The sequence below is a fragment of the Pinus tabuliformis genome, chromosome J, assembly GCF_031772625.1.
Source record: "Pinus tabuliformis cultivar Carrire ecotype Pingquan chromosome J, CPIR1, whole genome shotgun sequence".
NCBI classification, from domain to species: Eukaryota; Viridiplantae; Streptophyta; class Pinopsida; order Pinales; family Pinaceae; genus Pinus; species Pinus tabuliformis.
In genome coordinates, this window is record NC_142295.1 from 583,473,455 (window position 1) to 583,487,833 (window position 14,379).

The 14,379-nt window shown below is 39.7% G+C and overlaps 1 protein-coding gene across 1 annotated transcript; it reads left to right on the forward strand.

Annotated features, from left to right (window-relative positions):
• The first annotated feature begins 10,745 nt into the window (after positions 1 to 10,745).
• LOC149228335 (uncharacterized) lies at positions 10,746 to 11,225 on the forward strand. Its single transcript, XM_089380741.1, has one exon. It carries the CDS (start codon positions 10,746 to 10,748, stop codon positions 11,223 to 11,225), a length of 480 nt encoding a protein of 159 aa, XP_089236867.1.
• Positions 11,226 to 14,379: the final 3,154 nt, after the last annotated feature.

Here is a 14,379-nt window from a genome sequence, read left to right on the forward strand (position 1 = left end):
TTTTTTAGCCTCACTCCTCAACATCTTAACTTCAGGGTTTTTGTTTTCAATCTTGTAAATCGAAAGTTTACTAGCCTCACTAGGCCTAGATAACTTTGTTTCTCCTTAGTTCTTAGTTAATAGTCTTGCACGACATGCACTTTGTCATCTGTATTTACAAGTTTTCTTTATATATAGAGATATCGAATACATAATTATTTATGCTATTCCTTTTGTTTCAAGCATATATATATATATATATATATATATATATATATATATATAGTTCTCAATATTGAAGTTATTTTTTGCAAACTCATTTACTTGGTTTGGAATTTCCTGAGCAGGACCCAAGCTTCAGGACTTGTTTTTCTAGGCTTGTCTTTGAAACTCAGGACTATCTCTAGGGTGTTGGCTAACCCAGCTTGGCCTAGAGACTAACCTAGTTCACAATAACTTAATACTAAATCTTGTATTCAATATGAGGTTTTATTTTATAGCTAGGAAAACCATAACACAATATGAATATAAAAAATTCCACTTCTGAAGAAAACAATATACAATAGAAAACACACCCATAGTACTTATATGATTTTCTCCGTGTTTGAGCTAGCCACAAAATCATAGGGGAAAGATTGCTCCACCGAACCTACAAGAACCAATAATGCTACTAGGACGCCCCCCGAGCTAGCTTCACAACCAAAATAGTTTCATGATAGAGACCTTACTAGGTCCAACCTAGAACTTCCTTTGATCTCAACCAGGTTTAGTCTAGGGTTAAACTTAGCACGCAGGCTTCAGTTAGAATTCCACTGACCAACTAGATCAAGAATTCCTTTCTTTGGCAGCCTCCTTTGATACAGGTGGATATTGGTGGCCACCTGCCAAGTCCACTTGGACCCCCACCATTGTTCCTCTCAACATTTTCAGTATCCTTAATTGTAGCGCAGTTTACTATTTTTAGCAGTTTTTCGGGTCCTAAACTTCCAGAGCCGTTTTGAGGCCCTAAACGACGTTTTTTGGGAAATCTTGCTCCGCGATTTTTTGGGTAAAAAATCATCTTTTCCGTTGTAGTCCTCATAGATATCTTTCCAACGGGCTATCATGCGCGTAAAATGGAGATCGTATGCCAAAGTTACGACCCCGGGAAGTTGATGTACCAACTTACCCAAAAACAGGGCCCGCAATTTGGCGTTTCATCTTCTAGGGTTAGGTTTTGGAATGTGAAGGGTTTTCCATTGTTTCTCAACAATAAATAGGCCCTCGAGCCTCATTGTAATACAATTCGAAATAGTTCAGAGGCATGTAGCCGACACATCTCTTCTCAGAGATAAGCTACCATCGCCCTAGCTGGGTTATTTCTATTTGTAAGCATATTTCAGTATTCTCCATTAATGAAATGAAGTATTATTTCCGTTGCATATCTGTTTTTATGGTTATCGCATCTCTGTATTTATGGTTATCTCTGTAATCTATTGCGTTCCTGCTTAAATCCGGATCAGTGGTATCAGAGCGGTCTGCTTTTTCTCTGTTTTTCTTTGCATGTCCCCAACGAGGTTGGGATATAAGGAGTTAGGGCTTGAATTGGTCGAACCTTTGCAAGACCAACCTCGCAAATCTCGACGACCTCCCATGGCGGATGAGAAGAAAGACGAGGGGGCAGGAGATTCTATCAGAATCTTGCTCGAAGAAGCCCTCGAGCGACAAAGGAACGCGATGATGGATAGCTTTGCGCAGATCCTTCAGCGGCTACCCAGAGGCGACGCATCGGTTTCCAACAGCTACTCTGGAAACGCCACACCATTTAAGGTACAAGTTAATTTCGAAATCCCCATCTTCGAGGGTCAAATAGACGTAGATGTCGTAGATAAATGGTTAAATTTGCTAGATGGGTATTTTTCTGTTCATGAATTTTCAAGTCGAGAAAAGATTGTTTTCGCTCTTCTCAAAGCAGCCCCCCACGTCAAGGACTGGTGGGAAACATACTGCGAGCAGAAGGATGAAAGTACAGGCTCACTGTTTTCAGCCGCACCCACTTGAAATGACTTCCAGGATGCCATCAACGAGCAGTACTACCCTGTCAAAAGCTATGAGGACAAATACATCAAATGGACCACACTGCGGCAGGGACGAGACCAAGATGTACCAGAGTTCACAAATATTTTTCATACCCTTCGCACACAGTTGGGTATCAAAGATTCTAAGCTGCATCTGGTACTCAAATATCGCGGCTGCCTACACAGATACATCTAGGAAGAGATGGAGTTCTTGAACATCTCCTCACTCGGCACAACATACCGATATGCCGTCAAAATCGAGCAAAAGTTCAAACAGAAGAAGCGAGACTTTGGATCTGCAAATCCGAAGCCCAAAGGACAAAGCCAAGGCGGGGTGACCCAAGACAAGCCCTCTAAGCTGCAAGAAAAGAACAACACCATGAAGCCGAAGAAGGACACAGGAAAGTGGTGTGAGTTCCACAAGAGTCCCACTCATAACACAAGTGAGTGTCGGACCAAGCAGTCGCTGGTGGCCGAGTTGAAGGCTTCCGAATCAGATGCATGTTCCGACTCTGAGTCAGAACCCGACAAGGGGAATGACAAAGGGAAGCAGATCATTGATGCGGATCCCAGCGCCACTGTTGCTACTGCCAAGATCAAGAAAAATGAGCCCGAAGATCCAGAGGAGGGGGAACGTCTTTTCCACTCACAGATGTGGGTGAAGGGTTCGCCGCTGCAATTCATTGTCGACAGTGGCAGCCAAAAGAACCTCATTTCAGTAGAGGTCGTGAAGCGGTTGGGCCTACCAACTACACCACACCCACAGCTGTACAGTATCGGTTGGCTTTATGAAGGACGAGATCTCAAAGTTCGCTAGCAGTGCCGCCTTCCCTACAGCATCAAGCCCTTCACAGACGAGGTATTGTGTGATGTTACACCTCTGTATGTTTGTGATGTACTATTAGGCCAGCCATACTTGTGGAGGCGACATGCTGTGTATGAGTCAAGGCCTCGCGCCGTCATCATTTCTTTGGATAATTCATTATACAGGATACCGGAGGTAGCCCCACCTACCGCCACCTCTTTGATCACTGCTAAGAAAGGCAGCAAGCTCATCTCACAGACTAGGAAATTTATTTTCTGTCTGGTTTGCTCCCAAAGTAAGGGGAAGATCGTTGCTACATCCATAACCCCCGCGAAGGGTTCCTCCACACAGCAGTAGCAACAGAGGGATACAGTCGTGACAGAACACAGGAACAACTTCTCCTTACCCAGAGGGGTACCACACAATTTTCAGGTGGGCGACAAAGTTTGGTTACATTTGCAGAGGGAGCGCCTTACCAGAACCCATCAGAAACTCAGACCACTTCGACATGGTCCTTACACCAGTAACAAGGCTACGGGAAACAATGCTTTGAAGCACAGAATTCCGCCATTCCTTTGCTTGCACCGAGTGTTCAATGTGGACCGTCTCTGACCATGCTCCCCACCATTTCCGGACACATCAGAGATTGCAGAACAGCTCACCAGAGACCTAGCTTAGCAGAAGCTTCCTCATCTCAGGGAGGAACTCAATGCAATGGGGACCATTTCTTCCTAAGGGGGGAGGAATGATCCAGGTGGATATTGGTGGCCACCTGCCAAGTCCACCTGGACCCCCACCATTGTTCCTCTCAACATTTTCATTTTCCCTAATTATAGCGCAGTTTACTATTTTTAGCAGTTTTTCGGGTCCTAAACTTCCAGAGCCGTTTTGAGGCCCTAAACGACGTTTTTTGGGAAATCTTGCTCCATGATTTTTTAGTTAAAAAATCATCTTTTTCGTTGTAGTCCTCATAGAGATCTTTCCAACGGGCTATCATGCGCATAAAACGGAGATCGTATGCCAAAGTTACGACCCCGGGAAGTTGATGTACCAACTTACCCAAAAACGGGGCCCGCAATTTGGCGTTTCATCTTCTAGGGTTAGGTTTTGGAATGTGAAGGGTTTTCCATTGTTTCTCAACAATAAATAGGCCCTTGAGCCTCACTGTAATACAGTTCGAAATAGTTCAGAGGCATGTAGCCAACACATCTCTTCTCAGAGATAAGCTACCATCACCCTAGCTGGGTTATTTCTATTTGTAAGCATATTTCAGTATTCTCCATTAATGAAATGAAGTATTATTTCCGTTGCATCTCTGTTTTTATGGTTATCGCATCTCTGTATTTATGGTTATCTCTGTAATCTATTGTGTTCCTGCTTAAATCTGGATCATCCTTCCTCACTTAGCAGTGTTGTGTCTAAGGTATCAAGCGTATAGCTTTATTTTCCTCCCTTGGGCCCCTTCAACCAGGCTTAAAGATATCAAGTTTTTCTCAGGATTTTTCCCTCTCACCCTCTTCGCCCCCTATTCCTTAACTAAAATTTTTTATCTCCAAGGAGAGGAATAACCATATTGTAACTGTCTAGAATGTGAAACTCTCTTTCAACATATTTTCCCACCGTAATTTTCATGGCTGACTCGATGTAATATTTTATTAGTGTAAAATTAGAAAACAAACATTTATGTTCATCACTTATTCATACTAGTACTTTAGCATGGCCCCACAGTCTACCAAGTAACTTTAGAAAAAGTGAATTAAAATATTTACAATTCACTGAAGGGTATTACATCTTCTCCCCCTCAAGTGACACATTATACTCGTTGTTTATTCCTGGCCCTTAGAATAGGCTTGGATATGCCTTACACATAAAATTATTATTCTCCCATGTAGCCTCTTTCAGGCTGAAGTGCCTCCACTGCACTTTCACCTAGATGCTAGCATTCTTTTGTAGGATGATTTCTCTCCAATCAAGAATATGCAGAGGTTTGACTAGGAACTCTCCATTCGGCTCAACCTAGATTCACAATCATCGTTCTTGTTATTAGTTTTCCATTAGTCATTAATTAAGAAACACATATATAAAATCATTTCAACTTTACTGTTTACATCATGCCAATTAATAATGTGCCTAGGATCATATATGTACTTATTTAATAAGGAGACATGGAATATGTTATGCATACATATATGAATAGGTAAATTCAACTTATAGAACACTTGCCCAATTCTGGAAAATAATTCAGAAGAGCTGCAAAATTGGGAAGCCAATTTTGCATGGGTTACCCATTTTAAAGTGCTCCTTCCTATCTTTTTTTTTGAATGGCTTAACCTTTACGTACATGTGATCACCTATTGGAAATTCTTTGTAGGCTTGTTTTTTTCTAGATTCATCAATATAAACACATCATTATTTTCAATACACAACAATAGATTATCTTGCACCTTTATCTAATTGAAATTCTAGTAATTGTTGGACATGATATTTTTTGATTGGAGGGTGCAGGAGAGAAGAGCTAGGGTTTGAATTAGAAGAGCATTGTTGGGCACCATGGAGAGGTGAGAGGGAGGGAGTTACACTCCCTCCTACAGTCAGGCAGTATCTAACAAATTCAAGAAACCTCTGGAGGCTGAAGACAGGTTTCAGGAGAAAGGAAACAGGAAAACAGAGGCACTTAGGGGCAGGAAAATACGCAGGAAGGAGCTAGTAAAGGAAAGTAAATAGAAGGAGAGAATCAGAATGTTGATACCAGAAAGAGGACTGGACCTTGTAAGCCTAAGGCAACCATCATACCTTGAGTGGTGTTAAGTGATCCAGCGATACAAGCACACTGGGAACACATGGAAAACTATGCAATAATTTGTAAATTCATGGAGTTATGGCCTACAGAGAAGGCTTTATAGGCATGGATGAAGAATCATTGGAAACCTAAGGGGGATATAGATCTGCACCTTGGATCTAAGGGTTTCTTCACTGTAGTTTTTACAAACATCGAGGATAAAGACAGGGTGTTTGAAGGAGGGCCATACTTCTATGTAGCTGCTGGCCTCTATATGCAGCCTTGGGTAATGAATTTTGTCCCGGAGTGTGAATCATTCACATCGGTTCCGATGTGGGTTAGGCTATACTCTCTACCACTGGATTATTGGTAGCCGGAATCATTAAGAGCAATAGGAAATAAACTAGGGAATTTTGTTAAAATATTAGAGGCCACTATGTGGGGGAAGTATACCTCCTTTGCTCGTATATGTGTAGAGATGGACCTCTCTGGAGCTCTACCGAATGAAGTAATTCTGGAAGTTTTTGATGAAGAATGGGTGCAAGCGGTGGATTATGAGCATGTCCCCTTCAGATGCTGAAAATGTCATGAACATGGGCATTTATTCAGAGATTGCCCCCTAAATAGAATGGAAAACATAACTAAAGCTACCTTAGGGAAAGAAACTGAAAGATTTAACAAAGTGGGAAACAAAGGTAAAGGAATGAGAAGGTACCAAAAAAAACCCAATGAGGACAAACAACTGAATCAAAATAGGTACAAGGTATTAGAAGAAGAAGAGGAGCAAGATAAAGCAAACCAGACTCTAGAGGATAGCCCTGTAGAGAAGGAAAAGGAAGACAACATGGAGGACACACAAAAAAAAACCAACAAAAGGAGGATCTGCTGAACACTATGGAACTAGATATGGATCAAGAGATGACCCCTAGTGAGGTGGGCACAGAGGACCATGAACTGCAAGATATTCTTGAAAGGGAGCATCTAGATCTGGAAAACTTTCTGGAGCAAGGAACCACCAAAGAAATGGACTCGCTACCATCAGAGGAATTCAACAGGGTGCAACAACTATTCCTATGGAGAACCCAGGTGAAAGGTTCGAGAGTCAAAAGAAGCCAAGAGAGTCAGAACAATGAAGGAGTGAAAACAATGAAGGCAACACCGGGATTAGCTCCTAGGAACCCAGGTAAGAAAAGAGGTAGGAAAAAACAGAATGAGCTGCTACTAGAGTGTGGAAAACTGATGATTGACTCAGGTAAGATGAAAGACCTAGCTAGTTACTCATTTACAAATCTTTCTCAATGAAGCTCACAACATGGAATATCAGGGGTCTAGGAAATAAAAAGAAACAAAGAAATCTCAGCAATAGAATGAAAGAGGAAAAACTAGACTTGATTTTCATCCAGGAAACAAAATGTTCAATTGGAAAAATAAGAGAAATACATAGCAAATGGCTGATTAAATATGAATATCTAGAAGTTAAAGAAGATAAAACAGCAGGAGGAATTCTTACACTTTGGAACCCTCTAAAAATAGGAGTCCTTGATGCTGAAGCATCAAGAAACTACCTCTCAATGGTTATTCAACCTTTGGGGGACAAGGAAGCTTATTTGATCACGAATGTTTATGGTCCACAAAAGCCTGAGGACAAACTTAGGCTTCTTACCTCACTTGAGGATCTAAGGAACAGACAGTCGGGCATTCCCTGGATTTTGGGAGGGGACTTCAATATGATCAGATCCCTTTCGGAAAAAAAAGGTGGAACTAGAGCACTAGGTAGAGACTCCATAGAATTTCAAAATTTTATAAACAATATGAGGCTAGTAGACACAAAAACAAGTAATGGAATCTTTACCTAGAATAATAAAAGGGGAGGTGAGTCCTAGGTGGCTTCAAAACTCGACAGATTTATAATCTCAGAGGACCTTATCCTTACAGGCCTTGACCTGTCAGTAAGGATACTTCCTTTTGGGGGCTTGGATCATTGGCCTGTTCAACTTGAAGCGTCCTTTATAGGAACTCCAAGAAATAGACCTTTCAGGTTTGAAAACATTTGGCTCACCCATCTGAACTTTATCAGCAATATTGAAAAATGGTGGACAGAGGATATGCATGTTCAGGGCACTAAAATGTTCCTCCTACATAAAAGATTGAAACATATCAAACACAAGCTTAAAGATTGGAATAAGAATGAATTTGGCAACATTTTTGAAACCAAAAAAGTTGTTGAACGGAAGCTACATGAGATCAACCAGATCCTCATTACAGATGGCTTCAACGAGGGGAGAAAGAAACAAGCAGAACACCTTCAAAAAGAATGGGAAGAATTATGCACGCAAGAGGAGATTTTCTGGAAACAGAAATCAAGGGTACAATGGTTAAAAGAAGGAGAAAGGAACACAAGGTTTTTTCACAAATCCACCATGGATCACAGGTCTCATAATAGGATCTTAGTCATCAAAGATGCTCAAGGTAAGCAACTCAATACCCACAAAGAAATAGAAGTAGAGTTGGTTCAACATTTCCAAGGCATTGCCGAGGAGCCTCTCTTAGATAGATCACAGTTCATCAAGGACATAACAAAGCACATTCTGAAGCTTGTGACAAGGGAAGATAATTACAATCTAAACAGGCCCGTGAATGAAGAAGAGGTTAGTGAAGTTATCAAAGAGATGCAAAATGGGAAGGCGCCAGGTCCAGATGGTTTCAATGTTGACTTCTTCAAAGCATGTTGGGGAATTGTTAAGCAGGATATTCTTGAGGTGGTGGAGGATTCAAGGAAAAACATAACTGTATTGAAGGCCCTCAATACCTCTTTCATATCCTTGATCCCCAAACAAGATAATGCAATGAATCTAGACAGATTCAGACCAATAGCATTATGCAATGTGGTGTACAAAATCATTTCCAAAATAATAGCCAACAGGCTTAAGCCCCTTCTTCCAACTCGGGGTTCTGTGAAAAAAACTGGGTATGTGGAAGGCAGACAAATTCTTGACAACATCATTCAAGCCCATGAGGTGGTTCACTCACTTAAAAGCAAGAGGCAGGCAGGGATGATCATGCAACTTGACCTAGAAAAGGCTTATGATAAGCTAAGTTAGACTTACATAAGAAGAGTTCTTATAGATTATGGCTTTGACCATAATTGTGTACGATGGTTAATGGCCCTTGTAACTACCTCGAGTTTTTTGATACTAGTTAATGGCTCGCCATCCAAAACCTTTAACCCTTCAAGAGGTCTCAGACAAGGGGATCCACTCTCACCCTTCCTCTTTATTCTCATGATGGAAGGGCTTGGCAAAGCTATCAATTCAGCCAAAGTGGAAGGCAAAATCCAAGGTCTCAAACTCAACATGAATGGAGAGGGTTTAACCCATGAACAATTTGAGGATGATACCATGCTGCAGGGTATACCTATAGTGAAGGAAGCTCTTGCCTACAAACAAATCCTGAAATTCTTTGCAATGGCTAAAGGCACTGAGGTAAGCCTTACCAAATCAAATATCTTCTTTTTGAACACTGACATTGCTATTCAAAGAAATATATCTAGAATTTTAGGCTTTCAAGAGAGTTGTTACCATCCAAATATTTGGGAGTACCGCTAACAGACAAACCTCTAAGCAATTCGGTTTAGGAACCGGTGATTAATAAGCTATAGGACAAAATTAGGAAATGGACTACTAGGTCTTTGAACTTAGCAGGAAGGCTAGTGCTCACAAAAGTTGTCCTTCAACTATTCCCATTTTTATGTTCTCATCCCTTCCAACTCCTAAAGGAATCATGTAGCAATGCAAAAATATCCAAAGAGACTTTCTTTGGGGCAAAGGGGAGGAAAAAAATGGGCCTTGGTGGCTTGGGAAAATATCTGTAAACCCAAGACCCATGGTGGTTTGGGGCTGGACGATCCTGAAATGCTAAATAAAGTTCTGGGGGCTAAGCTATGGTGGAGATGGCTAAAAGATTCAGCTTCCCCTTGGGCCCAAATTTGGAAGAAAAAATATGTAATCAATTGGCAAGACAAGGACCACATTAGAATGTTTGGGCTCATCGAAGGCTCCCACATATGGAACAAAGCTTGCGAAGATAGAGCCATTGTGCAGAAACATAGCTTTTGGGAAATCAGAGATGGAAACCTTGCTTGGTTTTGGGAAGATAACTGGCAACAAGAACCTAAACTGTTAAAAGAAGAATTCGCCAATCTCAAGAACGATACTGACAACAAGGGGTTACACAGGGTAAAAGACTTCTGGGATCTGGAAAGAAGGGATGAAAAATGGAGATCATGGAAGACTCTGGTTTATAGTGAGAACTCCCCATTGAAGGCACAAGCAAAAGCTTTATTGGACATCCTGGAACAAAGAAAGATTTTGACTTCAGCTGATTTAGACTAGCTGAGATGGGGCAATAACAATGAAGGTAACTTTAACCTCAAAGAGGCCAAGCGTATAGCCCTAGGACTAGACTTCCCAAACCCTGATGGTGTATGGAAGGACCTATGGCAAAACCAAAGTTGGATGAAAATCAAACTGTTCACGTGGTTAGTGCAGCATAAAAATATTTTGAGCTGGGAGAATCTTAGGAAAAGAGGGGTATATGGTCCATCCAGATGCCAACTATGTGAATCACAAGAAGAAACCATGGATCACCTACTCAACCTCTACCCTTTCACTTCCACCTTGTGGAATGGAGTTGCTTCAATATTCAGACAAACAGATAGGGACTTGGGCAGCATTACCGGCACTCTAAAGAAGTGGAGGAGAAATTTCTCTGACAATGAAATAATCAACAAAGCTTGGGCATTAGTTCCAGGCTTTCTAATATGGGATGTCTGGAAAGAATGCAACAACAAAATATTCAAGAATAGGAAAGGTTCTCCCCAGAACATCATGGCTCAAATATTAAGACAGCTCAAGGAGACAGTAGGAACCCTCATTAAAAACCCCCTAAAGAACGACCTAAAGATAAGGATGTACAGATTCTTCTGCAGTTAGGTCTTTAGGGGCTTACCCCACAGGGCAAAAACAGGAATGTAAGTCACATAATCTATGATAAGGATTTCTGGCAGCCTCCCCCTCAGGGATTCTTAAAATGCAATATAGATGGGGCCTCTAAAGGAAACCCGAGTATGGCGGGGTATGGAGGAGTAGTAAGAGATGAAAATGGGTACATAAAAACCCTCTTTCACAGCAATTTGGGTAAAGCCACTAACAATATGGCAGAGCTTATGGCCCTTGAGCAAAGTCTAGAAATCTTGAAGAACTCAAATCCTCAAAATATCATAATTGAAGCTGATTCCAAATTAATTATTAATTCGGTTAAGAGAATTTTCTATGGTTCTGCTCCAGAGAAAGTCTTAAATCACTGGCGGCTTCTACAAGTATATCAATGGATTCATTCTCACCTGCAGAACATGAGAACCATAAGTTTTACTCATGTGCGTCGTACTACCAACAAAGTAGCAGACTTACTTGCTAATGAGGGTGTGCGTTGGACCAAGAGAAATAAAGTTTATGATTGGATAGAGATACCCCAAGGCAGATTGAGGGAAGAATGTCTCAAACAGGCGAATGTGGACAGGGAGCTTTATCAAAGTAGGGGAAACTGATAGCATGTTAACTAAAGGTATTAGGGGAAGTTCGATCTTTTATGGTGAAGAAGTGCATGGTCATCGGGGCTGTGGGAGAGAACGAGCAACCAGAACTCATCATCAGGTGGATGTCAATTTCCACCCTGCACTCTTAATGATAACTAAATTATCTACCGAAGATTTAGCTCTGCCGAGTGTTGCTTTAAAGTACTTGCAGTTAAGTAGTTTCGCGACAATCCTTTGGATTTCGTAAGGCAACTTGCAAGGTGGTTACCTTGCACATCAGACCTGAATTGAACCTAAATTATGGCGGTAATTGATTTCGGGTCCGGATTCAATGTTATCTTCCGTGCATGTTTAGCTTCTAGGTTGGAATCGGTGGATTTCGGGTGGATTACATGTGCGAAGTTTATTCCCCCATTCGGACCCAAAATCCGTATAGTTTGGTTTCTATTTCCTCATCGGGTCCAATTTTAGAATCAAAGAATATGCCTTTTTCGCTCTGATATGCGCCTCATCCGTTAGATATTCGAAGACGGATTGGACGGTCCAGGCGTTTGTTGGTATTTTGAAGGACTTGGAGTTAGGTTTGTGGGCCCGTGGCCCGAATATTAAGCCTTTGGCCCAGTGCCCTAAGCCTTGAGCGGATAGTTAACTCTATGTCCCTCAGGTCCTTTGGGTTTGTTGTAATATATGTAATTTGTTTCTTTGTTTCAAATGAATAGAAGGTACGACTCTTGCTTCAGCAAAAAAAAGAAATTCTAGTAATTGTCTTTACTACCCAATCCTAACACGGGATTAATTAATTACCTTAATATACCACTCACACAATAATCAAATTTGTTGTCATTATCGTTTTTTTTTATCAAAGAAAATTTATTTATCTTGTCCGCATGATGGCTCACCCCTAATGATTTGTCCTTTAAGTAGCATCATAATCTCATAATATCAAATATGCCATAACAAAAAATTACCAAGGTTCGAGGATAATTACTATTATCATTGTCCTTTGTTTGAGTGAGCCCAAACATGTTTGTGTTAATTATCCGTCAGTTGTTTCGTGCAAAATTATTAATCAAGGTTTGATATTCAGTTGGTTTTTCTTATTTATTATTTTCCTCCTTATCTTCCCCAGTAGACCATCGAGGCCAAAAACATAAGGAAACATTAAAACAAACTACTATGACAACTCAAGGGCACAACCTGAACATGTTTAAAATCAACTAAATATAACAAGAAAATTACATCACTAAATCTTACAACCATACTTCTCTAACATGCCTCACCTATGAGTTTCTCAACTCCCTTCTTGGGGTTTGCGTCCCACTCTATTCTGCAAATTATTGATTAAGGTTTATGGAGGTTACATGTGCTCCCTTTTTTGTTTAGGTGCAACAACTATGTGGTCCTTCCCTCTTTCATCTTTTTGCTTCTTAGATACCTCAACACATCATGTTAATAGTGTGGTTAACTTGACATAGGGATTTTGTAATCATATGTTCATTTCAATCATCCATTTAATGAAATTTCATTTATGTCTATAAAATTCATATTGAATTTCTTTAAAGTACTCATCTCAGGTACCATTGATTGGTGGCATGTTGCACTTTCCATATTGGTACATCACATAATAATAGGCATAGGTAATTCTTGTACCAGTATCCTACCATCACTCTCCCTACCAAAGCTTTCATTTTTCTTAATATTAAATTGCCACACTTTCCTTGGTTACCCTACTCAGCTATCTGCCTATTTCTAAACACATTTTTACCTATATCCACTATTAATCCTTTAATTCACATTAGGACATTAGACTCCTCGGCGTGTTTAATATACACATTCATTGTTGTGTGTAACTAACATACATATATATACATATATTCATATGTTATCCTTTTCAACTTATGATATTTTCCAAAAACTTTAAAGAAAAAGCATCAGACCAATAAAGACTAGGTTAAGAGCTCCCCCCTCATAGTTTAAAACTATATCATTTAGCCTTTATACATATATATAGTTCTACTAGACTGCCCATGGTATCTAACCTGCATCTATTCATGTTTATCTTGTTGTACAAACTCAAATCAAATATTTAGATATCGGAGTTACAATTAACAATCATTTTAATCAATCAAAATTCTCTCATCATCTTGATTTCAATCAAAATTAACTTTTTCCAATCATGAAATGGTTATAAATAGACCAATTAGTGAACCATTCCATGATTTGGTGTTATACGTCTGTAACTCATAACAATCTTGAGCCCTCTGCATCCATCAAGTACAGGAAAATCAAAAGTTATCTAGACTCCTTTTCTATATTTTTGGGGCCACTACATTTATTTTCCTAGTAATTTTCCATATTCTTGAAATTGACTCTAATCTTCCTCACTTTTTACTTACCATAATTGGTACAAAGCTAATATCTTTCTGAGCATCAAGAACATAGTTCCTAAGTGCTTCCATGTTTATTTAGTATCTCAGAGTATCAAAATACTATTATCATGTCACTTTCAACTCAAAATCCTCAAACACGCTACTCACTTCACTAATTTCGAGACTAGTCTCCTTTCCATAAAAATTTATAATAATAGTCTATCACAACTTACCTCAATTTCACCAGTTTTTAAACAAGAATTTTATCCATCAACTTTACTACAATTTTTAATTATTTAACCTTTTTTTCTAAGAACACTTATTGGTCATTCTTCATGCCCCAATTCTTGACTCATTCTAGTGTATCTTGCTTGGAAATAATTCCCCATCATTCAATTCACATACACTAAAGTTCTAATTATCAAAAGATTGATTCTTGCAATTTCTTTTACTCAAGGGGGTTGAAAAGATATCTCTTTGAAAACATAACAGTTGTAATATGGCAATATATCTCATTACACACAAGAAAACTTACAATTTTAGAACGTTATCAATTGGAATGAACTTATATACAATCCTACATGCTAATAGTTTGTTCCAGTTATTCCACTATTATAACCAGTCTTCCTATGGCTCCCTTCATGAAGAGACTTTCTATTGGGAAATTTCATTAATTCCCTTCTGAATTTTTAATTTTTTCAGTCATAAAATCCTTGCTTGTACCAGCCAGTTATTACTGCATTGGACTTATTTATACCTGAGTTATACTATTGAGATATAGGTTTTATCTTTCATTG

Coding starts and splice junctions, on each gene's coding strand:
- LOC149228335 (XM_089380741.1), top strand. CDS start 10,746: ATGGCGGGGTATGGAGGAGTAGTAAGAGATGAAAATGGGTACATAAAA.